Source organism: Emys orbicularis, chromosome 3 (assembly GCF_028017835.1).
Source record: "Emys orbicularis isolate rEmyOrb1 chromosome 3, rEmyOrb1.hap1, whole genome shotgun sequence".
NCBI lineage: Eukaryota > Metazoa > Chordata > Testudines > Emydidae > Emys > Emys orbicularis.
In genome coordinates, this window is record NC_088685.1 from 1,400,035 (window position 1) to 1,425,578 (window position 25,544).

At 58.5% G+C, this 25,544-nt stretch overlaps 1 protein-coding gene across 1 annotated transcript in view; it reads right to left on the reverse strand.

Annotated features, from left to right (window-relative positions):
- LOC135876818 (cGMP-dependent protein kinase 1-like) overlaps nucleotides 1–25,544 on the reverse strand; it is a 55,918-nt gene that overhangs the window by 26,167 nt on the left and 4,207 nt on the right. The window contains exons 2-7 of the mRNA XM_065402167.1: nucleotides 11,769–11,925; nucleotides 10,507–10,673; nucleotides 9,709–9,822; nucleotides 9,111–9,216; nucleotides 1,094–1,157; nucleotides 383–460 (exon numbers count right to left, since the gene is read on the reverse strand). Coding sequence (XP_065258239.1) covers nucleotides 383–460; nucleotides 1,094–1,157; nucleotides 9,111–9,216; nucleotides 9,709–9,822; nucleotides 10,507–10,673; nucleotides 11,769–11,925 — 686 coding nt within the window. The remainder of the gene's footprint in view (nucleotides 1–382; nucleotides 461–1,093; nucleotides 1,158–9,110; nucleotides 9,217–9,708; nucleotides 9,823–10,506; nucleotides 10,674–11,768; nucleotides 11,926–25,544) is intronic.

Below are 25,544 nucleotides of genomic sequence, written 5' to 3' on the forward strand. Positions count from 1 at the left end.
CAAGAACCCTGGGAGGGGGTGAACTGTTGCCCCAACGGTGGGGGGGGGGGAGGGGACGGGTCTTGCCCAGGCGGGGCGGGGCGGTGGAGGGGTCGTGCCCCAGGCAGGGTGGGGGAGGGGTAGTGCCCCAGGTGGGAGAAGGGTCGTGCCCCAGGCAGGGTGGGGGAGGGGTCGTGCCCCAGGTGGGAGAAGGGTCGTGCCCCAGGCAGGGTGGGGGAGGGGTCGTGCCCCAGGTGGGAGAAGGGTTGTGCCCCAGGCAGGGTGGGGGAGGGGTCGTGCCCCGGCAGGGCGGGGGAGGGGAGGGGTAGTGCCCCAGGTGGGGGAGGGGTCGTGCCCCGGCAGGGCAGGGGAGGGGTCGTGCCCCCAGCCAGGCTGCACCCACCTCTCCTCTCAGGATGATGTAGAAGTTATTCCCCTCGTCCCCTTCGCGAACAATCACCTCATCATGAGCGAATGTGCACTGCAGGACAGACACATGGACAGACCCGTCACTGCAGGATGGACACGCAGACAGGCCCAGCCCCGCGGGATGGACACACGGACAGGCCCGGCCCCGCGGGATGGACACACGGACAGGCCCGGCCCCGCGGGATGGACACACGGACAGGCCCGGCCCCGCGGGATGGACACACGGACAGGCCCGGCCCCGCGGGATGGACACAGGGACAGCCCAGGCCCCGCGGGATGGACATGGGGACAGGCCCGGCCCCACGGGATGGACACAGGGACAGCCCAGGCCCCGCGGGATGGACACGCGGACAGGCCTGGCACCACAAGGTGGAGCAGATGCCCTGGCGACCCAGGGAGATGCACTCAGGGATTCACCCAGCCCTGTGCCAGGGCACGGGGTCCTCAACCTGTGCCCCCCTGTGCCCAGGCGTGTCGCCAGCCCCAGGGCCCAGCATGGAACCAGTGCAGCCTCGTGTGTGCCAGTTCCTGACCCTCGGCCCGGCCCCCAGCCAGGGCTGGGACCAGCCGTCCCTGTGTGCCGCTCCCGGGGCGTGGAGGCGCTGTCGGTGCCATGGGGCAGCCCCATCCCTAGACGCGAGGGAGCCCGCGGGGCCCGTGGGACTGCGCAGCCCCCGGCTCCTACCTCCTCCATGGAGTCCAGCAGCTTGGAGAGCTGAGCGTCCGCCAGGCCCTGCAGCGATGGTGCCCTGGGGAGAAGAGCGGGGCCATGTCAGCACACTGGCCCGCCTGGCACCCAGCCCGGGGACCGGCACCCGCCGCCAACGGCACCCAGCCCGGGGACTGGCACCCGCCACCAATAGCACCCACGCTGCCAACGGCACCCAGCCTGGGGACCGGCACCCGCCACCAATGGCACCCAGCCTGGGGACCGGCACCCACCGCTGTGACGAAGTGGGACTGTTCTTAATGTTTTCCTCAGTTTCCCCTATGCAGTTCTTAAGTATCTAGGGGGTGGGATAAGGGTGTATGGTTGCTGCAGAGCAAAGGGCCAGGGTACATAAATGCCCGACACTCTGTCTCCTAGCAACTGATGGCCTGGGCCCCTCCTCTGCAAAGGTGCCAACTGAAGGTGTTGGAGACAAAGGAATCAGGTGACCTCCTGGCCTGGGAAAGAGACAAAGCCCAGAGAAGGAGGGGCTGGACGGGGGTTTGAAGCTAGCTGGGGACTGGAAGGGAGAGCAGACGGGGGTCCGCCTCGCTGGGCCCCAGAATGGACCTGGCCGAGGGGTCCCGTTTGCTGGACCTACAAGCTCTGTTTTAGACCGTGTTCCTGTCGTCTAATAAACCTCTGTTTTACTGGCTGGCCGAGAGTCATGTCTGACTGCGAAGTGGGGGGTGCAGGACCCTCTGGCTTCCCCAGGACCCCGCCTGGGCGGACTCGCTGTGGGAAGCGCACGGAGGGGCATATGCTGAATGCTCCCAGGAGAGACCCAGGAGGTGAAGCCGTGTGAGCGTCTTGCTCTGAAGACAGTCTGCTCCATGGGAGAGGAGGCTCCCCAAAGTCCTGACTGGCTTTGTGGGGAGCAGTTCCAGAGCATCCCCGGGGACTCGGTGACAGCTGCCAACGGCACCCAGCCCGGGGACCGGCACCCACTGGCCCGCCCGGCACCCAGCCCGGGGATCGGCACCCGCTGCCAACGGAACCCAGCCCGGGGACTGGCACCCACCGCCAACGGCACCCAGCCCGGGGACTGGCACCCGCTGACAATAGCACCCACACCGCCAATGGCACCCAGCCCAGGGACCGGCACCCGCCGCCAACGGCACCCAGCCCGGGGACTGGCACCCGCCGCCAATAGCACCCACACCGCCAATGGCACCCAGCCCGGGGACTGGCACCCGCCGGCAACGGCACCCAGCCCGGGGACTGGCACCCGCCGCCAACGGCACCCAGCCCGGGGACTGGCACCCGCCGCCAATAGCACCCACACCGCCAACGGCACCCAGCCCGGGGCCCGGCACCCACTGGCCCGCCTGGCACCCAGCCCAGGGACCGGCACCCGCCGCCAACGGCACCGACACCGCCAACGGCACCAAGCCCGGGGACCGGCACCCACTGCCAACGGCACCCAGCCCGGGGACCGGCACCCACTGGCCCGCCTGGCACCCAGCCCAGGGACTGGCACCCGCCGCCAATAGCACCGACACCGCCAACGGCACCGAGCCCAGGGACTGGCACCCGCCGCCAACGGCACCCAGCCCGGGGACCGGCACCCACCGCCAACGGCACCCAGCCTGGGGACCGGCACCCACTGGCCCGCCCGGCACCCAGCCCGGGGACCAGCACCCGCTGCCAATGGCACCCAGCCCGGGGACTGGCACCTGCCGCCAATAGCACCCACACCGCCAACGGCACCCAGCCCGGGGACCAGCACCCGCCGCCAACAGCACCCAGCCCGGGGACCGGCACCCACTGGCCCGCCCGGCACCCAGCCCGGGGACCGGCACCCACCGCCAACGGCACCCAGCCCAGGGACCGGCACCCGCCGCCAACGGCACCCAGCCCGGGGACTGGCACCCGCCGCCAATAGCACCCACACCGCCAATGGCACCCAGCCCAGGGACCGGCACCCGCCGCCAACGGCACCCAGCCCAGGGACTGGCACCTGCCGCCAATAGCACTCACGCTGCCAACGGCACCCAGCCTGGAGACTGGCACCCGCCGCCAACGGCACCCAGCCCAGGGACCGGCACCCGCCGCCAACGGCACCCAGCCCGGGGACTGGCACCCACCGCCAATAGCACCCACACCGCCAATGACACCCAGCCCAGGGACCGGCACCCGCCGCCAACGGCACCCAGCCTGGGGACCAGCACCCACTGCCAACGGCACCCAGCCCAGGGACCGGCACCCGCCGCCAACGGCACCCAGCCCGGGGACCGGCACCTGCCGCCAACGGCACCCAGCCCGGGGACTGGCACCCGCCGCCAATAGCACCCACGCTGCCAACGGCACCCAGCCCGGGGACCAGCACCCGCCGCCAACGGCACCCATTCCGGGGACCGGCACCCACTGGCCCGCCCGGCACCCAGCCCGGGGACTGGCACCCGCCGCCAATAGCACCCACGCTGCCAACGGCACCCAGCCTGGGGACCAGCACCCACTGCCAACGGCACCCAGCCTGGGGACTGGCACCCGCCGCCAACGGCACCCAGCCCGGGGACCGGCACCCGCCGCCAACGGCACCCAGCCCGGGGACTGGCACCCGCCGCCAATAGCACCCACGCTGCCAATGGCACCCAGCCCGGGGACCGGCACCCGCCGCCAACGGCACCCAGCCCGGGGACCGGCACCCGCCGCCAATGGCACCCAGCCCGGGGACTGGCACCCGCCGCCAATGGCACCCACGCTGCCAACGGCACCCAGCCCGGGGACCGGCACCCACTGGCCCGCCCGGCACCCAGCCCGGGGACCGGCACCCACTGGCCCGCCCGGCACCCAGCCTGGGGACCGGCACCCGCTGCCAACGGCACCCAGCCCGGGGGACTCAGAGCCCTGCCAATGGGACCCAGGCCCAAGTGGGGTTCCAGAAGGATACGAGCGTGACGGAGGCAGCCATAGGCGTGGGAACTAGGGGTGCAGCACCTCCAGGTATTACGCAGGGCTTTGCTCCCAGCCCCGGCTGCTGTTCCCGTGCCAGGGTTCCGCCCCCGCCCCCAGCTGTGGCCCCAGCCTCAGCCCCTTTACCCCTGTCCGCGTTCTCCCCCCCCGACCTCCCCCCCGGAGCCACGGCCCAGCTCCCGGCCCCAGCTCTACGGGGCAGTTGGGGGTGCAGACAGGGGTAAGGGGAGGCGCAGCTGCAGCACCCCCACTCTAAAAGTGTTCCAGTGGGGCGTCCTCACGACCTGGTTCCCCATTGATGGAGTTGGTGGGAGATGGAGCTGAGTGAAGGAGCTTTGGCTGGAGGAACAGAGGCTGGCAGCCCATGAGATGCAGCGAAAACACGAGGAAGAAGCAAGAGAGGCAGCGAAAGCGTGAACGGGGGCTGGAGAAGCTGAGGGTGAGAGGCCCCACCGAGGGTAAAATGGGGAAAGGCCCCAGGATGCCAGTTCTAGGGGAGCCTAGATCCCAAATTGTTGCCCAGTTGGAGGAGGGGCGGGATATCGGGTCCTACCTCACTGCCTTTGAGAAGGCCTGCGATCGAACCAGGCTGACCCCGCAGGCCGGCTCCGCGTCTCACCCTCTTGCTCGGTCCCAGAGCCATAGGGGCGCCCAGCCAGATGGGCGGAGCCGATACTGGGGACTAGGAACCGTTCAACCAGCCTCCACTGCTCAAGTCTGAATGGGCACCTGAGGCTTATGGGAACAGGTTTTGGGGTGTGCAGAAGACCCTGGGGGTGACCTACATGGAAGTCCCCGGTCCCCCCCGCTGGGAGGATCTCCCCACAAATGGGTAGGGGAGGGGTCACTGAGCTGGAGGATTTGTATAAGAACATAAGAACGGCCACACTGGGTCAGACCACAGGTCCATCTAGCCCAGTATCCGGTCTGCCGCCCGTGGCCAATGCCAGGTGCCCCAGAGGGAGTGAACAGAGCAGGGAATCAGCAAGTGATCCATCCCCTGTCGCCCATTCCCAGTTTCTGGCAAACAGAGGCTAGGGACACCGTCCCTGCCCAGCCTGGCTAATAGCCATTGATGGACCTAGCCTCCATTAATGTATCTAGTTTGTTTTTGAACCGTGTTATAGTCTTGGCCTTCACAACATCCCCTGGCAAAGAGTTCCACAGGTTGACTGTGCGTTGTGTGAAGAAATACTTCCTTTTGTTTGTTTTAAACCTGCTGCCTATTGATTTCATTTGGTGACCCCTAGTTCTTGTGTTATGAGAAGAAGTAAATAACACTTCCTTATTTACTGTCTCCACACCAGTCATGATTTTATAGACCTCTATCATATCCCCCCTTAGTCGTCTCTTTGCCAAGCTGAAAAGTCCCAGTCTTATTAATCTCTGCTCATGTGGCAGCTGTTCCATACCCCTAATAATTTTTGTTGCCCTTTTCTGAACCTTTTCCAATTCCAATAGATCTTTTGTGAGATGGGGCCACCACATCTGCACGCAGTATTCAAGCTGTGGATGTACCATGGATTTATATAGAGGCAATATGATATTTTCTGTCTCATTATCTATCCCTTTCTTAATGATTCCCAGCATTCTGTTGAACCTCTAAAAAGTTCCCATGCAGCTTTCAGGGATTTCACTCTTGGTGCTGTAGCTTTTCATTTCTGGTTAACTAACCTCCTCATTTTTGTGTAGTTCCCCTTTCTGAAATTAAACACTACAGTGTTGGGCTGCTGGGGTGTTTTCCCCACCTCAGGGATGTTAAATTAAATTACATTATAGTCACTATTACTGAGTGGTCCAGCTATATTCACCCCTTGGACCTGATCCTGTGCTCCATTTAGGAGTAAATCAAGAATTGCCTCTCCCCTTGTGGGTTCCAAGACTAGTTGCTCCAAGAAGCAGTCATTTAAGGTGTCAAGAAACTTTATCTCTGCATCCCGTCCTGAGGTGACATGTACCCAATCTATATGGGGATAGTTGGGCTGGGTCGGAACAACTCCAGGAGATGTGTCCCTACGAGCCTAGACCGTGGGTCATGGACAGGAAGCCGAAGGGGCTGTGCGGCGCAGGCCGGTGGGCAGATTACTTTGGGGACACTCGGTCTGGGGCTGGAGAGACCCGAAGGGGACTGGCCTAAGCCTGGGTGCTGGGAGAGGGACCATGAGGCTGCCCCAGAAGTGGGACTGGGGTAAACCCAAATGGGGGGAGCAGGATGCGGGGTCTCAGAGCCCTGAGCGGTGATGTCTGTAGGAAAACGGGGCGTACGTGGGCAGAAGCCCAGGGTTAGTGGAACGGGGGCCAGACAGAGCTCGTGGGGGGTGAGCTCCGGCTCCGAGAGGGACGATGTGACTGACCCGTCGGAGGGAAGCAGCCACCCAGCCAGCTCCTCGGGGGCACAGGGGTGGCAGACGGGCTCCCACTCCAGGCCCCAGGTGCGTGTCTCGTCGGACTCATCGGACCCCCAGGGGAGCAGAGGGAGGTGGCCAAGGGGGAGACACTCCTGGGGCGGGGAGAGTCTGGGACAGAGGCCCCTTGTCACACCCTGTGTGGTGCCACCCCATCGAATGCTGAAGGGCTGTGACAGGGGCTACGGGCCCAGGTGTGGAGCCATTCGCCCGGCCTATGGCTCAGAGCCCTGGGCAGACACAGCCAGGGGCGGGAGGCTGGTAGTCGGGGTTCTCCAGGTCACCAGCTCTGACGTCCTTGTGGGGAATGCCCCGGTTCCTGCACCAACCCGGGGCCTGAACTGCGTGAATCAGAAGGCTCAGACCGGAGGGGTCAGTGAAAATGCAAACAGCTGGGCTGGGCGCTGCCTGGGCCGTGTGCCAGGTGACCAATAAACCCGCCTGGTTTCACAGCGCTGGGTGAGTGTCCCTGCAGACACTGGGCGAGGGGCACTGATCCCTGAGGAGAGGACACGTCTCCCCCAGGGTCTGTCCCAGACTCGCTGCCTGGCGCTCCCGGGGTGGGGCAGGGGGGCTGGAGCCCCAGAGGCCCAGTCTCAGGAGGTGGTGAGGCCGCGTGGCTCACCCTGGGGGAAGAATGAGACCCCGGGGGGTCTGGCCCACTGAAGGCCCCTCCCAGAGACTGTTCCCAGGCTGGGGGCATAGCCCCGACCCTGTGGGTCTGTGAGTCCTACCGTGACATCACCCTTGTTTTTTACCTCTAATTTTTATCCAGAGTTTTTCAGCAGGTCTGCCTCCCACTTCTGCCTCAGTGCAAGTGTAGACAGCTTTGATCTACAAGGCCACACTGAACACTTCCTGCCTGTCCTCGCTGCCCAGGCCGTACCCTTCTGGAGCAGTCCAACAGTCCTGGGAACTAGCCCACCAACTCTCCGTGCGGTCAGGCGTGTCGGAATCAGGATTATTCACTAGTTATGTCCAGTTCTTCCTGATTCTTTCCTACACTTCGTGCATTAATCCCCAGACAGCTAAAAGGTGCCTTAGCTTTCCCCTCCCTAGTGCTCTTGTCTCTCCTTTGTCCTTGCCATGATGGCCCACGCTTCCCCCAGCTTCTGACCCTTCAGCACAGGGCTCTGGGCTTACCGAGGGGCTTTTCTCTCCTGCCCTGTTGAACATAGTTTAAAGCCCCCGGCACTGGGCATGTATCCGAGGATACACTTCCCCTTCCTCGGCAGGCACCCCCCACTGCTGCTCAGCAGGGGCACGGCAGGCGGGGGCCGGAAGAAGTGCAGAGTGGCGAGGCCCAAAGAAGAGGGGACGAGTCAATGGTCAGACCCAGGAGGACAGAAGACAACTCGCCGGAGATTGCAAGAGAGAACATGACAAGAGGACTTGCAGCCAGAAAGAAGCGAAGGGGGAAGGCCGGAGAATCGCCCCTACACCAAGAAGAGGCACTGGTGAGCCCTGGGCTGGAACACGCGAGCAGGGCTGCTCTGCCGCGGGTAAGAAAGATGAACTCAGACTGGAAGAGGTGCAGAGAAGGGCGACGAGGCTGATCGGAGGAACAGAGAACCTGCCTTACGAGAGGAGACCCAACGAACTCGGCTTGTTTAGCCTGACCAGACGCAGGCCGAGGGGAGATCGATCGCCCTCTCTAAATCCATCCCAGGGATAAACACCAGGCTGGGAGAGGAGTTATTGAAGCTAAGCGCCCATGTGGACACAAGAACACGTGGCTAGAAACTGGCCATCAACAGGTTTAGACTTGAATTTAGAGGAAGGTTTCTCACCACCAGAGGAGTGAGTTCTGGAGCAGCCGCCCAAGGGGAGCAGTGGGGGCAAAACCCCAAACTGGCTTCCAGGCTGAGTGTGATCAGTTTATGGAGGGGATGGTGTGATGGGGCTGCCGACGATGGCATGGAGCTGATCTGCGACCGCTAGCAGCAAATACCCCCAGCGGCCGGTGATGGGACACTGCAGAGAATTCTTTCCCAGCTGTCTGGCTGGTGGGTCTCACCCACATGCCCAGGGTCTGACTGATCCCGGATTTAGGGCGGGGAAGGAATTTTCCCCGGGTCAGATTGGCAGAGATCGGGGGGGGAGGGGGTTCGCCTCCCTCTGCAGCCTGGGGCCCGGGTCACTCGCTGGTTAGAACTAGTGTGAATGGTGGAGTCTCTGTCACGGGAAGTCTTGATTTGAGGACACCAGAGGCTAGGGGCCTATTGCGGGGGGGGGGGGGGGGCGGTTCTGGGGGCTGCAGTGGGCAGGTCAGACTGGAGGATCAGGATGGGCCCTTCTGGCCTTGAAGCTTATGGGGCTAAAGGATCCCGTGGGGGGAAGGAATGGGGTGCTGACCCACGGAGAGGGACAGAGTGGGGCACTGACCCGGGGGAGGGGTGGGGAGATATGGAAGGTGGGGAGGATGCTGACCCTGGGGTGGGGGCAGCCGCAGCACTGGAAACAGGGTGGGGTCTGAGGGCTCAGGGCCTGGCTCCAAGAGGATGGGGGGTGGGATGGGGGGTGGGAGAACCTGGGCTCAGGGCAGCCATGGAGTCTCTGAGTGGCCCAAAGGCCCGCCCCCCAGGGGCGCTCCCCCGCTCCCCTTCCCTCCCCGAGGGGCCCCGCCCCCACAGGTGCTCCCCCCGCCCCCCGAGGGGCTGCCCCCCACTCACTCTCGGAGGGAGTCCAGGATCTCGGCCCGCCGGCGCTTGGCCTGGCTGGTGACGATGGTGCGGTAGGTCTGCCGGTCGATGGCCCAGAGCCGGACCTGGGTGAGCGCTGGGGGGGGGAAGGGTTAGTCTGGGGGGGGCGGGGGAGAGGTCCCAGCTCTGCTCCATCAGCCAGGCTCACACGGGACCCAGCATTGCCCGGTCCTGCCACCACAGGGGGGCAGCCGCGTCCAGTGGGGCAGCACCAGAGCTGTGCTGGTGAGAGGCGGGGGGCGGCGGGGGGCAGTGGCTCTGCTTGTTTGCAGCCCTCTGGGGCTGGAGCAGTGCCCGGGGTCCAGGGCAGAGCAGGATCTGGAGCCTGGGCAGGGGCAGGGGGTGTGGTGGGACCGGGGTGGGGTCTGGGGTGGGGCCAGGGGGTGGAGCTGGGGTGGAGGTGGGGCTGGGGCAGGGGTGGAGTCTGAAGCCAGGGCAGGGGCAGGGGGTGGAGCTGGGGTTGGGGTGGGGGCAGGGGGTGAAGCCAGGGCAGCAGCAGGGGTGGGGCCCGGGGCGAGGGAGGGAGCGGGGGCAGGATGGGGAGCCGGGGCCTGCGGCCAGCCATCACCTGTGACGGTGGCCGTGCGTTTGCAGTGGTACAGGATCGCCAGCTCCCCAAACACATCCCCCGGGAGCAGCGTGCGGAGGGGGCAGCCGCGCTGGGTCACACTCAGCTCACCCTCTGCAAAGGAAAGCACCTGAAACGGGTCAGACGCACCCGCCCCTTCCCTCCGCCCCCCACCCACGTCAATTGGCGTAACTCACCCAGGGCAGGACTGTCGGGGTGTGTGTGCAGACAGGAGTGCAGGGCGGTGAGCTCGGGAATGGAGCGCACGTTCCTGCACCGGGGGGCCGGGCACTCACAGTCCTTCGCACGCACATGCAGGGCGGCGCTGGGCTGGCTCACAGGCTCACACACGCACGGGGTGGGGCTGGCGCACGTGGAGCGGGGATGCTCACATACGCACGGGGCGGGGCTGGCGCACGTGGAGCAGGGCTGGGCTGGGCTGGCTCACATGCTCACACATTCATGGGGCAGGGCTGGCGCACATGGAGCGGGGCTGGACAGGGCTGGCTCACACGCTCACACACGCACGGGGCGGGGCTGGCACACGTGCAGCGGGGCTGGGCAGGGCTGGCGGATGCTCACAGACGCACGGGGCGGGGCTGGTGCACGTGCAGCGGGGCTGGGCAGGGCTGGCTCACACGCTCACACACGCACGGGGCGGGGCTGGCGCACGTGGAGCGGGGCTGGGCAGGGCTGGCGGATGCTCACACACGCACGGGGCAGGGCTGGCGCACGTGCAGCGGGGCTGGGCAGGGCTGGCGGATGCTCACAGACGCACGGGGGGGGGCCAGCGCTCACCAGCGACGATGTACATGGCGTCCCCGTCGGTGCCCTCGGCCAGCACCGTGTGCCCTGGGCCGTGCCAGGCGGGCATGAAGCTCTGCACCATGGCGTCTGCCTGGCCCTCGCCCAGGAGCCGCAGGAAGTCATTCCGCTCCACGGCCCCGGCAATCAGGCTGCGGTCCCTGGGAGGAAGGGAGGGAGACGGGTGGGGCTGGGACCGGTCCATTCCACTGGCCCCAGCGTGCGGGAGCCACCAGGCCATGCCCCGAGACCCCACTCAGCCCAGGTGCAGGGAAGCGGCCTGCTGTGGTGGGGGCTGGTTAGAGCAGGGGTGTCCCGGGCCCAACCAGGACCCTGTACGGCCAGCGGGACCCCCTGCCCCGAGAGCTGCAGGTCCCAGCACAATGCCGCATCCTCCTGGCCACAGCGACAGGACAGTGGCTGTTCCCCTAGCAACACTGCAGGGGCCAGGGCAGGACCCCAGGGCTCAGCCTGGCCTAGTACAAATACCTCCCAGCCCCACCGCACCCAGCTCTGTGCTGGGCACACTGCTAGGGGGGCCAACTTACTGACTGCAGAAAACCCTCGCCCCACCCCTTCTCTGCGGCCGCACCCCCTGCTCACCCCATCCCCCCTCCCTCCGTCACTCGCTCACTTTCACCGGGCTGGGGTGTGAGGGCTCTGGCTGGGGACAGGGATGAGGGGCTCAGAGCATGGGAGGGGGCTCCAGGCTGGGGAGGGGTTGCGGGCTCCAGCCGGGCGGCACTGACCTCAGGCAGCACCTGGAAGCAGCGGCATGTCCCTCCAGCTCCTAGGCGCAGGGGCGGCCAGGGGGCTCTGCACGTTTCCCTCGCCACAGGCACTGTCCTCACAGCTCCCATTGGCCAAGGTTCCCAGCCAATGGGAGCAGCTGAGCCGGTGCTCAGGGCGGGGGCAGCGTGCGGAGTCCCCGTGGCTGCCCCTGCGCCTAGGAGCCAGAGGGACATGACGGCCGCTTCCGGGAGCTGTGTGGAGCGGGCCGCTGCAGCCAACCGGACTTTTAATGGCCCGGTCAGCAGTGCTGACTGGACCCGCCAAGGTCACTTTTCGACTGGGCATTCCAGTCAATAACCAGACGCCTGGAAACCCTAGACACTGCTCCTGCCAGAGCCTGATCAGGGCTGGCCTGCGCCCCCCACCACGGCTGGCCTTGCGCCGGGGGAGTCTGGCTGGCTGGGATGTCCCAAGGGGAGGGGCAGGGCCATCCTGAGCTGTCTTTGCCCTGCCCAAGGGGTTACCTGGGAGACTTAGGGACGTGGGGCACCTGCAGGACCTCGTCACTAGCAAGAGGCTCAGGGACAATGGGCTGGGACCTGCTCGGCCTCCGTCCGCCGTCGGCATCAGCCTGGTCTGCAATCTCCCTGCTCCCTGCTCCGGGGTCCTCCGGCGCCCCGCCTGTGGCAGTGGGGAGAGAAGCGCATGAGGCACCTGCCCAGCCGCCCCCCAATACCCGCCCTATCCCTCCCACCTGCGTCTGGGTGAGGGGTCCTGTGGGGCGGGACCGGGCACTCGCTGTGACCAGCCTGGCAGCTGGGTATCGGTGCGCACAATGCACCAAGCGCACGGTGCACAAACACTGTAATAGTGATACACCCTGGCCTGGACCAGCACCCTGGCCGCTTACGCCAGGGACCCATCACTCCGCCAGGTGCTGAGTCAGCATTTGGCACCGGAAACTTGCCAAAATCAAGAGCCATTCGTTCTACGTCTCAGCACCAGCGAGGGAGGCGCCTTCACAGGCCAGTGCCTGGAAGCTAGTTGTGACAAAGCGGGGGATGGGTTTTGTAATATTTTTAAGAAGCCGATGTGTGCCTCGGTTTCCCCTGTATGCTGCTTTGTTCCCTAGTGGGGGGAAGAGACTGTTTGCTATCGGGGAGGCGAAGACACAGGTGTGGATGGCGCCTGGCGGCCTGGGCCCTCTCCATGCAGCTCTTGAGAAGAGAAGGGCAGATCCAATGGCCAGGACGTGGACACCTGGCAACCAGCCACCATGGATGCCCCCACCCCACCCCTCTGCAGGGGGCCGAGCCACATCCCCCAGCTCGGGAACAAAGGCCTCGGGGAAGTGAGACCCCGGGGGGGGGTGGCCCACTGAAGGGCCCCTCCCAGAGCAGAGGTCCCCAAACTGTGGGGCATGCCTAGGGGGCACAGAGGGCCATTTGGGGGGGGCCTGGCTGGGGCCTGGGCCAGCTCCCACGAGGGATGGGAAGGGAGCATCACCCAGCTCCGCTCCTGGCCCCGCTCTGACCTTGGCCCCAGCCAGGGCTCCGCTCCCAGTCCCACCCCCGCCCCCAGCTGTAGCCCCAGCCTCGGCCCCCTTACCACTGTCTGCGTCCCCCCCCCACAGCTGAGGCCCCACTCCCGGCTCAGGGTGGGGGGGCACTGACAGGGGTAAGGGGGGACGCAACCCTGAAAAGTTTGGGGACTACTTGTGATGAACTGGGACTGTTCTTACAGTGGTCTTTAAATGCTGACAGGGGAGTGTGGCTAGGATGGTCTGCATTGGGGGATGGGAGACTGACCGAGGGAGAATACCTGAGCATGTAATGTGAGAACCCAGGAAGGGGTTAGAGGCCAGGTGACACCTTTGCCCGGGAAACTGAGGCTGTGGGAGGGGTGGCTGAAGGGAGAGTTTCAGGAGCTGGCTGGTGGAATGGCTGGGAGGCAGACAGGGCTCTGACCTCCCAAGGGGGCTGTGGTGCCCTGGGACCCCAAGATGGACCTAACTGGGGGGGATCCTGTTGTCTGTGCCTGCAAGACCTGTCTTGGACTGTATTCCTGTCGTCTAAATAAATCTTCTGCTTTACTGGCTGGCTGAGAGTCATGGTAAATCGCAGGAAGCCGGGGGTGCAGGGCCTTGTGTCCCCCCACACTCCGTGACAACTGGTGGCAGAGGTGGGATCTACTGCACCCCGTGGACGGCGCTTCCTGCAGTAAGTGACTGGGGAGCAGTAAAACGAAGGGGGATCGACGGGGACCAGGTGGGCTGAAGAGTCAGAGAGAGACCGTTCAGGGGGCGATTAACCCCTGGGAGTGTGTGACCAGAGAGAAGGACTGTTGCAGTAACAGGGTCCCCCGGGAGATCGCAGCGAGTGGTCCCAGGGGCGGAGGAGTCTGCAGCTCGACCCTGGCAGAGAGGTGGTGACCTGAAGAAGGGCTGGCACACTAGGGGTCTCCTTGGAATGGTGGAAAGCGGAGAGCACACGCCGGCGAGTGGCCAGCAGGAGGATGTATGCTAAACGCCTTAAGAGCGACCTGGTGGAGCTGTGCAGGCAGAGGGGGCTGCGCAATGGGAGGTCCACCAAAGAACAGCTAATTGCCCAGCTGGAGGAGAAGGATCGCTTGGATGAACCGAGCCCTGTCCCTGAGGGAAGCCGCCCGGCGGATGCATCGTGGGCCCCGGGACCCAACCTGGCTGGGAGGGAGCAGACTGCTGCCGAGGACATCCCGAGACCCTGCCTACCTATGCCTAGGGGAGGGGTTGGGGGAAGCCCAGTGAATACCGAGGGCACCCTGACCCCGCCGACCAGCAGGGGATCGTCCCGGTGGAGCTCCCCGTCCCTGGAACGGATGCCGCTGGAATGTGAATGGGAGATGAGACGGGAAGAGCTTGACTTAAGGCAGCAAGAACTGAAGCAGGAGCGTGAACGGAAGGAGAAACAACGTCAGCATGAGCAGGAAGAGAAGGAGAAACAACGTCAGCAGGAGGAGAAACAACGTCAGCAGGAGCTGGAACTGGCCAGGCTGAGGAGCAGTGGGGCCCCGGCTGCAGGGAGTGAGGGGGGACCCAAGACTGCAAAGAGCTTTGATAAGTGCTTCCTGGCCCAGCGTAAGGAGGGGGAGGACATGGATACCTTCCTGACGGCCTTTGAGAATACCTGCGAGCTGCTCCAGGTTGACCCTGCAGACAGGCTCCAGTTTCTCATCCCCTCACTGGACCCCACAGCCAGGGAGGTGTACAGCTGACTGAAAGGGGCGGAGACAGGGGACTACGAACTGTTCAAAAAGGCCCTGCTCAGCGAGTTTGGGCTGACCCCTGAGATGTACCGGACAAGGTTCTGGAGTCAGCGTAAAACCCGTGAGGTCACATACCTACAACTAGCCAACCGGGCACAGGGGTATGCCCGCAAGTGGACAGCTGGGGCCCAAACTAAAGAGGACCAGCTTGACCTAGTCGTATTGGAGCACGTGTATGAGCAGTGCCCATCCGACCTGAGGCGATGGTTGATGGACCAAAAGCCAGAGAACCCGCAGCACGCAGGCCAGTTGGCCGACGAGTTTGTGAACAGTCGGGCAGGGGATAACAGGGAGGAGTCCCAAAGGAACAGGCCCGTCACAACGCAGAGTGAGAGTCACCATGGGACCTCCCAGCGGGGAAATACGGAAAACCCCCACCAAAGGGGAACATCCAGTGTCAGGTCCATCCGACCCACTCGAGGGGACCCATGGGACATGGGCTGCTATCACTGTGGCCAGAGAGGCCACATACGGGCCCAGTGCCCCAGGCTCAGGGACAGACTGAGCAGACCGAACCCACAGAGGGTTGACTGGGTAGAGACCCAGCCGGGCGAGAGGCAGCATTCCCAGGAAAGGGGGGCTGGTCGAGTACCACCTGCTAAGGAGGGAGGAGGGCTCCAGGCCAGCTCCTCTGGGGGGCTGGATGCTCCAGACTCAGGGTTTTCGGTTTACAGGGTGGGCGCGGGGCTGCCCCTCCGGAGAGAGTGCCTTGTTCCCCTGGAGGTGGATGGGAGGAAGGTCAATGGATACTGGGATACGGGCGCAGAGGTGACGCTGGCCCGGCCCGAGGTGGTGGCCCCAGATCAGGTGGTGCCCAACACCTACCTGACCCTGACGGGAGTGGGCGGGTGTGACAATGCGGGTCTGGCGGAACCCAACTGAGAGTGCCAACTCAGGACAAATTGCTCAAACAGGGCAGTTACAGCCCAAGGCTGGGTTTTTTTCCGCCTCTAAGGCAAACCAAACCAGCCAGACTAAGAGGACTTCGGTCTCACCCCACTGGCTAACCGCAAGTCTCACAAGCAATCTCCTTAGACACTCCAGTTTCCCAGTATCACCACCAGTGCCACTCGTTATGGGGACAAATGGTTATGAAAACCAAGACCCCAGTAAAAGAAAAAGGTTCTCCTGATCCCAAAGGACCAAGCCCCAGACCCAGGTCAATATACAGATCAGATCTTACCCACAAATCACGCTGTTGCCAATCCTTTAGAATCTAAAATCTAAAGGTTTATTCATAAAAGGAAAAAGATAGAGATGAGAGTTAGAATCGGTTAAATGGAATCAATTACATACAGTAATGGCAAAGTTCTTGGTTCAGGCTTGCAGCAGTGACAGAATAAACTGCAGGTTCAAATCAAGTCTCTGGAATACATCCCCGCTGGGATGGGTCCTCAGTCCTTTGTTCAAAGCTTCAGCTTGTAGCAAAGTTCCTCCAGAGGTGTGAAGCAGGATTGAAGACCAGATGGAGATGAGGCATCAGCCTTATATAGTCTTTTCCAGGTGTAAGAACACCTCTTTGTCCTTACTGTGGAAAATTACAGCAAAATGGAGTCTGGAGTCACATGGGCAAGTTCCTGCATACTTTGCTGAGTCTCAAGGCATATTTGCCTTCTCTCCATGGGTCCATTGTATAGCTGATGGTCCTTAATGGGCCATCAAGCAGGCTAGGCAGAGCTAACACCAGTTTGTCTGGGATGTCACCCAGCAGCATAGCATAAGTTTGAAATATAGACAGTATAGAGCCAATATTCATAACTTCAACTACAAAATTGATACACACATATAGACAGCCTAATCATAACCAGTAAACCATAACCTTGTCTAAGACACCCCATTTGACCCCCTTTATACAAGATTTGGGTGCCACTACAGGACCTTAGTTGCAACAATGATCTATATGGTCCCAGATTATATCAATAACGTCACAGCGGGACCCCAGTCAAAGTGCCCGTGGCGAGGGTACACCTGAAGTGGGGGGCCAAGGAGGGCCCCAAGGACGTGGGGGTACACCCGTATTTGCCCACTGAGGTGTTGATGGGGGGGGGGGGACCTGGAGGACTGGCCAAGCAACCCCCAGGGTGCCCTGGTTGTGACCTGGTCAGAGCCGGCGGGGGGCACTGCGCCCTGACCTTAGGAAGGGTGCCTTGCCCGAGGCGCAGGACCCTAACCTGGTGGGAAGAGAACACCCAGGGACACGGCTCGGTGAGGCTGCGGCTTCAGACCCAGCCGGCGAGAGAGATCAGGTGGCCATCCCTGTCCCAGCTGCTGAGTTCCAGGCCGAGTTGCAGAAAGATCCCTCCTTGCGTAAGATAAGGGACCTGGCCGACCTCGGTGCGGTACAGACCATGGGGAGAGGTGGCCAGAAAAGGTTCCTGTGGGAGAAGGGGTTCCTGTACCGAGAATGGGCTCCCCCAGGGAAAATGGAGTCAGGGGGGATCAGGAGGCAGCTGGTGGTTCCCTAGAAGTATCGCCGCCAGCTGCTATACCGGGCCCATGACATTCCCCTCTCAGGGCACCAGGGAACCTGGCGTACCCAGCAGAGGCTGCTACGGAGCTTTTACTGGCCTGGGGTCTTTGTTACTGTCCGGCAGTACTGCCGATCCTGTGACCCCTGTCAGAGGGGGAGGAAGGCCCGGGACAAGGGAAAAACGGCTTTAGGACCCTTGCCCAGCATAGAGGAGCCTTTCCAGAGGGTGGCCAAGGTTAAAAGGGGGGCTCTGAACCAAGAGAGCTTGAATCACAGACCTCCAGACTGGAACGCTGGGAAAAGACCCCAGTCCAGTTGGAACCCCAGGGGTATTGGGGTGGGAAAAGGGCACGGGCCGCATAAACCTTCCCACATGCGAACTACGAGTGCCCTTGAGCACCCCCGACCAAAGGGGGGGGCGTGAAACTGGAAGGGCCTGGTGTAATTCTCACCAAGGAATGGGAGGGATGCTGGGGCATCCATGGGAACGGGGGTAGGTTCAAACTTCCCTGGGTCACTGGCTAAAGTGACCCCGCTCAGTTCGGTCTCGAAGGGGGGAGAGATGTGACGAACTGGGACTGTTCTTACTGTGGTCTTTGAATGCTGACAGGGGAGTGTGGCTAGGATGGTCTGCATTGGGGGATGGGAGACTGGCCGAGGGAGAATACCTGAGCATGTAACATGAGAACCCAGGAAGGGGTTAGAGGCCAGGTGACACCTTTGCCCGGGAAACTGAACAAAGGCTGTGGGAGGGGTCGCTGAAGGGAGAGTTTCAGGAGCTGGCTGGTGGAATGGCTGGGAGGCAGACGGGGCTCTGACCTCCCAAGGGGGCTGTGGTGCCCTGGGACCCCAAGATGGACCTAACTGGGGGGAATCCTGTTGTCTGTGCCTGCAAGACCTGTCTTGGACTGTGTTCCTGTCGTCTAAATAAACCTTCTGCTTTACTGGCTGGCTGAGAGTCATGGTAAATCGCAGGAAGCCGGGGGTGCAGGGCCTTGTGTCCCCCCACACTCTGTGACACTACTGTCCCAGAGACTGTTCCAAAGCTGGGTCTGTAGCACCGATTCTGTGGATCCGTGACACTAGTATCCAAAACAAAGATAAAGAAGGCCCAGAACAGGTGGCTAGGGGACTGGGACATGCCGAGGGGTTGGATTTTAGTGACATGTGACGAGTTGCGTAACTTGTACAATCGTATAAACAACACCAGCCGACATGTATAACCAGGGAACCCACCTTCTGCACAAGGTGTATGTGACACTGCTGCATGAAGACCAGAATCACCTCAAACCTCTTCCCTGCACTATAGGAATAACCGTGACTGCCATATGCATCCGAAGAAGTGGGTTGTAGCCCACGAAAGCTTATGCTCTAATAAATTTGTTAGTCTCTAAGGTGCCACAAGTACTCCTGTTCTTTTTGCGGATACAGACTAACACGGCTGCTACTCTGAAACGTGACTGCCATTGGGAACTTGGGCTCTTAAGTATATTTCATAATGAACCCAGGTGCGGTGACGTAACTGACTGTACCATTTCTCAGCACACTGTTCAGCCACCACGTAGCGCTTATTTAAAACCAGCCTCAGCCCCACCCAGCAGAGCTTTAAAGGATCTTCCGAGAAACACAAAGAACCTTCCCAAAGGACAGACTGGAGACAGCATTTTGCAAGATTTTGAATTACAAACAAACTCCACAAAGAAAGTGGAGATATCCAGGTACCCTCTGTAATGAATGCTATGGGGAAGCAAGCCAGCAGGGCAGACCGTTCGATCCTTTGACTTTACTGAAGACAGTCACTGTGACGGTGCTGCCCGTGGGAGCCAGCTGAGGTCACTGAATCAGGGCGAACTGCAAACAGACCGGGGCAGACAAACCCCAAACACTGGTGGTTATTCCAATACTTAGATTTACCAACCAGTCCCAAACAGCCTCTGTGTTACCTCCCTGGTTACTCAGAAGTCCAAACAACGCAGTTCCCTTAAAGTGCCCAGCCTCAGGCCTCCGTCCAGACACACGTCAAACATACGATGATAAATTCTGAAAATCTTATTTCATCATATAAAAGAAAAGGCTCTCCCAACCCAAAAGGATCAGCCACACACCCAGGTCCAATTATAACTTAGATCTTGCCCAAAATACACATTTATAGCCAATTCTTATTAACTAAACTAAAATTTATTAAAAAAGAAAAGAGAGAGAGTTGGTTAAAAGATCAATATACAGACAGACTTGAATTCAATTCTTGAGTTTCAGATACATAGCAGAGGTGAGCTTGTAGTTGCCAAAAGTCCTTTTAGAAATAGTCCATAGGTTATAGTCCAATGTCCATATTCAGGGTGGCTCCAGTCAATGACTGGGGATCTCAATCCTTATGGCTTAAGGTTTCCCCCTCTTGAAACCCAAAGCAGATCTGAGATGAAGCAGGATCGTGTCCCAGGGTTCTTATACATTTCCAGCAGCCTTTTGGCCTGAGAAAACAATAGGCTTAACTCTCCTTCTCCCAAGCATCCTGGCAATTAGCACAGGGTAATTTATCCATTAAACAGTTCAGATACAGGTCACCACAACCTTCAAAGAGACATAGAGACAATAATACTATTTTACTCAAGTATCATCATAAATGTTAATATTCCTTTTTGATCTTTGAATTAAAGCTATAGCAATAGACAAGACTTGTTTGCTTACATCGCAAGCCCTGAGCAAACAGCTCCCCTTCTATCTCTAACAATGCCGGCTGCATTTCAAAGCTCTGCTCATTTACAGATCTTCCTAACCAGTCTCTACAGTTCGGCCCTGGGTCAGGTCAGTCTGTGAGTTAATTAACTCTTTCTGGCCCTGTCACCTTTCAATGAGATATTATATTACACTCATAACGTCACACCCCCAACGCAAAATTGATGCAGGAAGGGATGACACAATAATCACTGACTGCATCCCAAAAGCTCCCCATCCTGGGTTCTGTCTCACTACAACTTGTACTGGGTTAGAAGCCGTATCAATGTATAAGAGAAGTGGTTTACCCAACTCATGTTCAATAACATGATTTAATCTCTTTACAAACTCAAGGTAAAACTTGGTTAGAATAACAGTGGATTGGATCTGCTCTTGCAGCATGGTTCCTGTATGTCTCACATGATCTTGCCAAGAGCTAAAGAAAACAGCTACTTTATCCATGCAAGCTCTGGCAAATGTTTGGAACCCAATTAACATCAAGTCAATGTAGAGATTAATGGTGTCCATAGTGTAGGAATCTTGGCATTTAGCCGTGAAAGCAATGTGGTAGTGTGCCTCGGTTTCCCTTTTCATACAGCACATCAAGTCTGGAATGTCTTTTCCCCTGTGAAAAGTTCCAACACTGTTTACAGGCACTAACTGTGAAATATCAGTATCACAAGGTCTTTTAACATAAAGTGTGTTCTTATGCATCATTCTTGATGTGTTCAAGGGATTTTCCAAAAGATTAGGCACATTGTACATTTTTACAATTCTTGGTATTAGCAACACATTAGTTACAAAAATTACCATTAGCAATAACAACAAATCCATTGCAAGTGTCCATCTACAATAATTTTTGTCATGCCACACCTTTGGCTCAATACCATTGGGGTTTGGGCCTTTTAGGGTTACCCTGAGGCTTCCCTTTGCAAAATTAAGTTATTTCTTTCCTCCTTGTCCTGGAGGATCAAACCCTGATTTCTCTTGCTTAATAGAATTCACTGGTGGATTGGCCGGGCTCTCTGTGCTAACAGCTATTAGCAAGTCTTTCTTCTCCCTGTCAGCCAGGTCATTTGCATCAACACAGACAGGAGCTGGTTCACCACTTTTCAGATCCTTAACTGTTACCAATTCCAAGGCTGGACTCTGTCTTAAAGAGATCCCGTCCATTCTTACTAGCATGTTAGATGCAAGGTTCTGTTGTCCTTTCATTACCAACCTCTGCTTACACATGGAATCAGATGTTAAGTCCACTGAGAGACCATAAGTCATATCCCAAGTGTGTAAAGATGAGATCGTACCTGCCCTCACCCTCCCCTGCCTTCTCCAGAGATTTAAATTTTTATTAGAGAATATTTAAAAATAAATGGTACAAAAGATTTGAAGAGTCAGTTGTCGATCATTGGGGGGAACATACAGAGTATGGGGGGGATGTTGTTATGTTGGGGTTGTCAGCACACATAATACATACAGACTGTAATGTCTCCAATGGGGGGGTAAGCGGTGGGCGAGATCAAGACACAGCTGATAAGCGGTGAGGGTCAATCATCCACACAGGGGTTACAAATAGCCATGGGTACAAGTAGGTGGGCTGGACAATGGTGATGGGGCGACCCTCACGTGGTGGGATTCAGTTAGGTTGGGTAGGTTCAGGGCTCAAGAGATAAGGCCCAGCGGGGGGGGGGGGGGGGGTATATAGGCCTCTTCCCCCTTGCGGTGGGCAAGGTCCCCTCGGCTCACTCTCGTTATCGGCGGTGGCCGGTGAGGTTGGGTGGGGTTGGGGCTCAGGGGGTAAGGTCCCCTCCCCCTTGTAGGTGGGTGAGGTCTCCCTGGCTCGCTCTTGGCGGTGGCCGGTGGGGTTGGGCGGGTTTGGGGCTCAGGGGGTAAGGTCCAGTGGTGGTGGGGGGCGGGGGTTGATAGGTCCCTTGTGGGTGGGCGAGGTCTCCCCGGCTCGCTCTCGGAATTGGCGGCTGCAGGTGAGGTTGGGTGGGTTCGGGGCTCAGGGGATAAGACCCAGCGGGGGGGGAGGGGGTTAGCGAGTCCCTTCTCCCTTGCAGGTGGGCGAGGTCTAATCGGCTCACTCTTGGTATTGGCGGTGACCGGTGATGTGTTCCGTGTAGATGTCCCGGGACCAACGGATAGTGTCTGAGATCATTAGGCGTCTCATGAGCCGTGCGTAGTGACGGCCCACTCCACAGGTCCTCAGCACTCGTTCGTTGCATGGGTCCCAGGCACCCAGGGCCCCGACAAGCAGAGAGTCTGTGTGTACCTCGTAGCCCTTGGACCGCAGGGTGTCAGCCAGGGGGGCATATTTTTCAAGCTTGCGGGCTCGGGCTTCACGGAAGGGCTGTTCTGCTCTGCAGACTTAGCTACGCTGCCTTTCCTCTGAACCTGAGACACCGACAGGTCACTCACAGACTCTACATGGAGACATTCCTGTCCCAACAACATTGTCTTCCCAACAAACTGGTCAAGCACAGCCACTTGGTTAATGGGCTGTCCAAATTCCCTAACAATTTTCCTTCCATCTGAAGCCTTCTCAGAGCTACCCACACTGGATCTTTCCAAAGCACAGTCAATGAATTCATTCTCAGCAGAAAATTTCTGGCCATCAGGAACTGAAACTTCCTTGATCAAATCACTTTCACACGCTTCAGCTACAGCAAACTGCTTGCACAGATTACCATGAGGATTTCTTTCCCTAGGAGCTTCTCTAAGCAGCAATTCACCCCTCACAGAAATTCTGCCCTTACCCTCTTCACCTGGGGTTTGCTCTAAAGGAACACTTCCCTGAGCAGCAACAGACTCTGTCTGGGTCTCACTTACATCCAGGATTACCTCTGGCTCATTAGGTGGATTTCTACACAATCCCCTTTCAGGAAAACTGCTAAATTTCATAGTAAGAAGCATTTTCCTTCCCTTTGCCACACACAAGCTCAGGAATCTTTTCCTTCTTGTTACAAGTTGTCAAAGTGTCAGTGGGTAACACAATTAAATCACCTTTCTGCTCTCCTTGTGCCCACAAAAGCTTATGCCCAAATACATTTGTTAGTCTCTAAAATGCCACAAGGACTCCTCGTTCTTTTGGCTGAAACAGACTAACACGGCTCCACTCTGAAACCTTCCCTTTTGACACACAGCTTGGGATCTCCTTTCCCTTGTCCCAGCACACAGGGCTGTTCACAGACAAGGGCTTGGAGACCGAGGTAGCTTCCTCCATAGGCAAGTCAATACCCCTGACAGACACAGGCACATTTCCTTCACTGTCACAATTCTCCACACAGGAAACAGGTAAGGGATAGGGACACTCATCTTCCACTCTCCTGCCTTCCCAAACTGCTGACTAGATAATGCCATCAACTCACAAGGCTGCCTAGGCTCATCCAAGCTTTCCTTGCCTTCCTCTCCTTTGTCCCAGCACACAGGGCTGGTTCCAGACAAAGACTGAGAGTGGGGCAGCTTCCTTACCAGGCACCTTGCCACTCCCAACAGATACGCTGCCGCTCTTCTCACTACACTGAGCTACTGCCAGCAAATCAGTTACCCTTTTCAGGTTCCCTTTTACAAGCTGTATCAGCCACCAATGCATCACCCATCCAAAATCTACCCTTTCCTTCCTCAGGCCTTGGCTACACCTGGGAATTCACAGCGCTGCCGCGGCAGCGCTGCGAAGCGCGAGTGTAGTCATGCCGCCAGCGCTGCGAGAGCTCTCTCGCAGCGCTGCAAGTACTCCACCTCTCCGAGGGGAGTAGCGTGCAGCGCTGCAGGCTCTGATTACACTGGCGCTTTACAGCGCTGCACTCGCTGCACTCAGGGGGGTGTTTTTTCACACCCCTGAGCGCAGCAAGTTGCAGCGCTGTACAGCGCCAGTGTAGCCAAGGCCTCAGCTATGGCTTGCACCTGACCATCCACTTTAATCTGCTCCTGAGAAACATTGTCCTGACCAATGGGATCTTTCTGCTCTTGATCTAACTCCAGATTCACTTCTGACACATTAGACAGACATTCAGACACTTCATTTACAGACAAACAGCTCTTCTCCTCAGACAAACCTTTGGAGAAACCCCCCCCCCCCCCCCCCCGGCAAATCATTGCCCATAACAGACACAGGTTTAAGATCATTCCTGTCCTGTGACTGGCTCTGGCTACCTGGACTGAACAAAGCTTTAACTGTTCATCTTCCTCAATCAAAAGATCCTTAGGCAATAACTTCCTTACCCCAGCTATAACTTCATGCTGAGCCCCATTCCATTCAAGGTGGATTCTGGCTAAAGGCACACGTACAGTAAACTCATAGAGGACTACAACATTCACACTCTGATTTGGTAAATAATCTTGCTCTTTGACAAGATCTGCTTTAACAAGAGTGATGTTAGAAGCCATCATTTGCCCTAAACAGCTTTTACCATTGACTTTTACACTCTATGAATGTTTCATTACCACTCCCATACATAGCACTGGCACAACTTGTGGGGTCACCTTCTACTGAACTCACAGAAACAGCATTTACATAAAAGGTGGCACTGTTGGGGTACATTTGGTTACACCCAGACAACTGCTCAGTTATACAACATACCAACATTGTTAGAAACTGGACATTCAAGAGGATAGTTTCTACTGTTCTTCCCTTGCTTTTTTGACTTGGAGCTGGCAGTTTCTTGTTGCATCTAGCGAACTCTCTCCTCAGCAGCCAGCAGCTCCGGACACGAGCCCTTTCCTCTCTCTCATCAGCCTCCTTCTTTCTCCCATCAGCCTCTCTTTCCCATTCAGCAATTCTTTCTTTGGCTTCTCTATCTCGGCTATCTTCTGCTTTTCCAGCAATCGAAAAGCTGCTAGTTTCTGTTCATGCTCAAGTTGCAGTTTATTTGCTGCCTTTTGCATTTCAGTTGCTTCTGCAGCTTCTGTGGCCTCAGGTAAGGGCTGTGCTCCTGCCTCCTGATCACTGGCCATTAACAGATCTCTCAGTTCTTGGTTTGTAGCTTTCTTTCTAAAGCTTATCCCCTTTTCTGAACACAAATCTTTCAGGGCTTTTTTGTCAAGGCCTCATATGCTCTTTGCTCAGCCATTGCAACTGTTCTTTAACCAACCAAAGTCTTAATACCCAAATTCAAATGTGGATAGCGTGGGGTTCTGACCCAAAGCTTAATTGACCTGGTTCTGTGGATCCAAGCACGACTACGCCACTGTGACAATGCGGTTCTGGCGGAACCCAACTGAGAGTGCCAACTCAGGACAAACTGCTCAAACAGGGCAGTTACAGCCCAAGGCTGGGGGTTTTTCCACCTCTAAGGCAAACCAAACCAGCCAGACTAAGAGGACTTTGGTCTCACCCCACTGGCTAACCGCAAGTCTCACAAGCAATCTCCTTAGACACTCCAGTTTCCCAGTATCACCACCAGTGCCACTCGTTATGGGGACGAATGGTTATGAAAACCAAGACCCCAGTAAAAGAAAAAAGGTTCTCCTGATCCCAAAGGACCAAGCCCCAGACCCAGGTCAATATACAAATCAGATCTTACCCACAAATCACGCTGTTGCCAATCCTTTAGAATCTAAAATCTAAAGGTTTATTCATAAAAAGAAAGAAATAGAGATGAGAGCTAGAATTGGTTACATGGAATCGATTACATAATAGTAATGGCAAAGTTCTTGGTTCAGGCTTGTAGCAGTGATGGAATAAATTGCAGGTTCAAATCAAGTCTCTGGAACATCCCCAGCTGGGATGGGTCCTTCAGTCCTTTGTTCAGAGCTTCAGTTTGTAGCAAAGTCCCTCCAGAGGCAAGAAGCCAGATTGAAGACAAGATGGAGG